The sequence below is a fragment of the Amphimedon queenslandica genome, unplaced genomic scaffold (assembly GCF_000090795.2).
Source record: "Amphimedon queenslandica unplaced genomic scaffold, v1.1 AMPQUscaffold_12114, whole genome shotgun sequence".
In the NCBI taxonomy this organism is placed as follows: Eukaryota; Metazoa; Porifera; class Demospongiae; order Haplosclerida; family Niphatidae; genus Amphimedon; species Amphimedon queenslandica.
In genome coordinates this window covers 14,110-15,047 of record NW_003547647.1, presented here as the reverse complement: position 1 = coordinate 15,047, position 938 = coordinate 14,110, and the positions used below count along the sequence as shown (strand labels likewise).

General features: G+C 33.8%; 1 protein-coding gene across 1 annotated transcript; it reads right to left on the bottom strand.

Annotated features, from left to right (window-relative positions):
• Positions 1-510: 510 nt before the first annotated feature.
• LOC109588405 (E3 ubiquitin-protein ligase RNF213-like) lies at positions 511-932 on the bottom strand (the record flags this gene model as incomplete). The annotated part of the gene is made up of 2 exons (XM_020004577.1): positions 859-932; positions 511-816 (listed from the first exon to the last, which is right to left on the bottom strand). Coding segments are annotated over exons 1-2 (312 nt in total), but the record flags the coding sequence as incomplete, so codon positions are not given.
• Positions 933-938: the final 6 nt, after the last annotated feature.

Genomic DNA, 938 nt, shown 5'->3' with positions numbered 1-938 from the left:
TATCACAATTTCTGATAAATATTGATGTCCTTATGCTGTAGAAAGTTTGAGCCAATTCTGACTTCAATTTTGTGAGGTATGGCCATTTAAAAAAAGACACCAAATTTGGCCAAAGACAAAGCCTTTGGTCATTGACCTAATTTTTGGAAAAAACCAAGGCAGCCTTGGGTAATTATGGCATTTTCTTAAAATTACCATAATTCAAAAAATTAAAAACAGAATTGGCTCAAACTTTCTACACAACAAAGGACATTAATGCATCAGAAAATGTAATAAAACTTTGGGGTGATATTGAAGCCATTTTTGAAAAAAAACCAAGGCTATAGCCTTGGATATTTTTCAGAATTTTTGTCAAAAATGGTTGGGAGAGAATTTCTTCCTTTTTGGATACAAATACATGCCCTTCATATTGTGTATCAACTTTGAGCTGATTCTGATCAAATTTAGCAAAATGGTCAGAGATTGTCCCATGTCCGACTGTCTCTTGATATACATTTAATATAAACTTACATCAAGAAATAAGTCTACTTGCTTTCTTTCCGTTGTTTCTGTACCAGTTATTAGTACTAACTTACTCTCCAGATCCCTTAGCTCATCCAAATTGTAGAATAATTTTGGGATCCTTTTATGTTTGGACTCTCTTAGCCTCAAATGAATACCTTCTGAACGGCTAACTAAAATTCCTTTCTTAGAAGACCCAATCTCATAGACACCATATTCATTAATATTGTTCATTTGACCATAAGAGGTTACTTCAACTGAGCCTTGTGTCTCTTTGACTGATTTATACCATTCTATTTCTTCCTCACATGTCCTCTACAACAAGAATTAATAATGCATAAGAAGTCTAATAATTACCATCATTTTTGGAAGATTAGGAGCTGTTTCCAATGTTACCCACAGTGTCCTGCATAGTTTCTGTAGTTCCTGATAGCCAG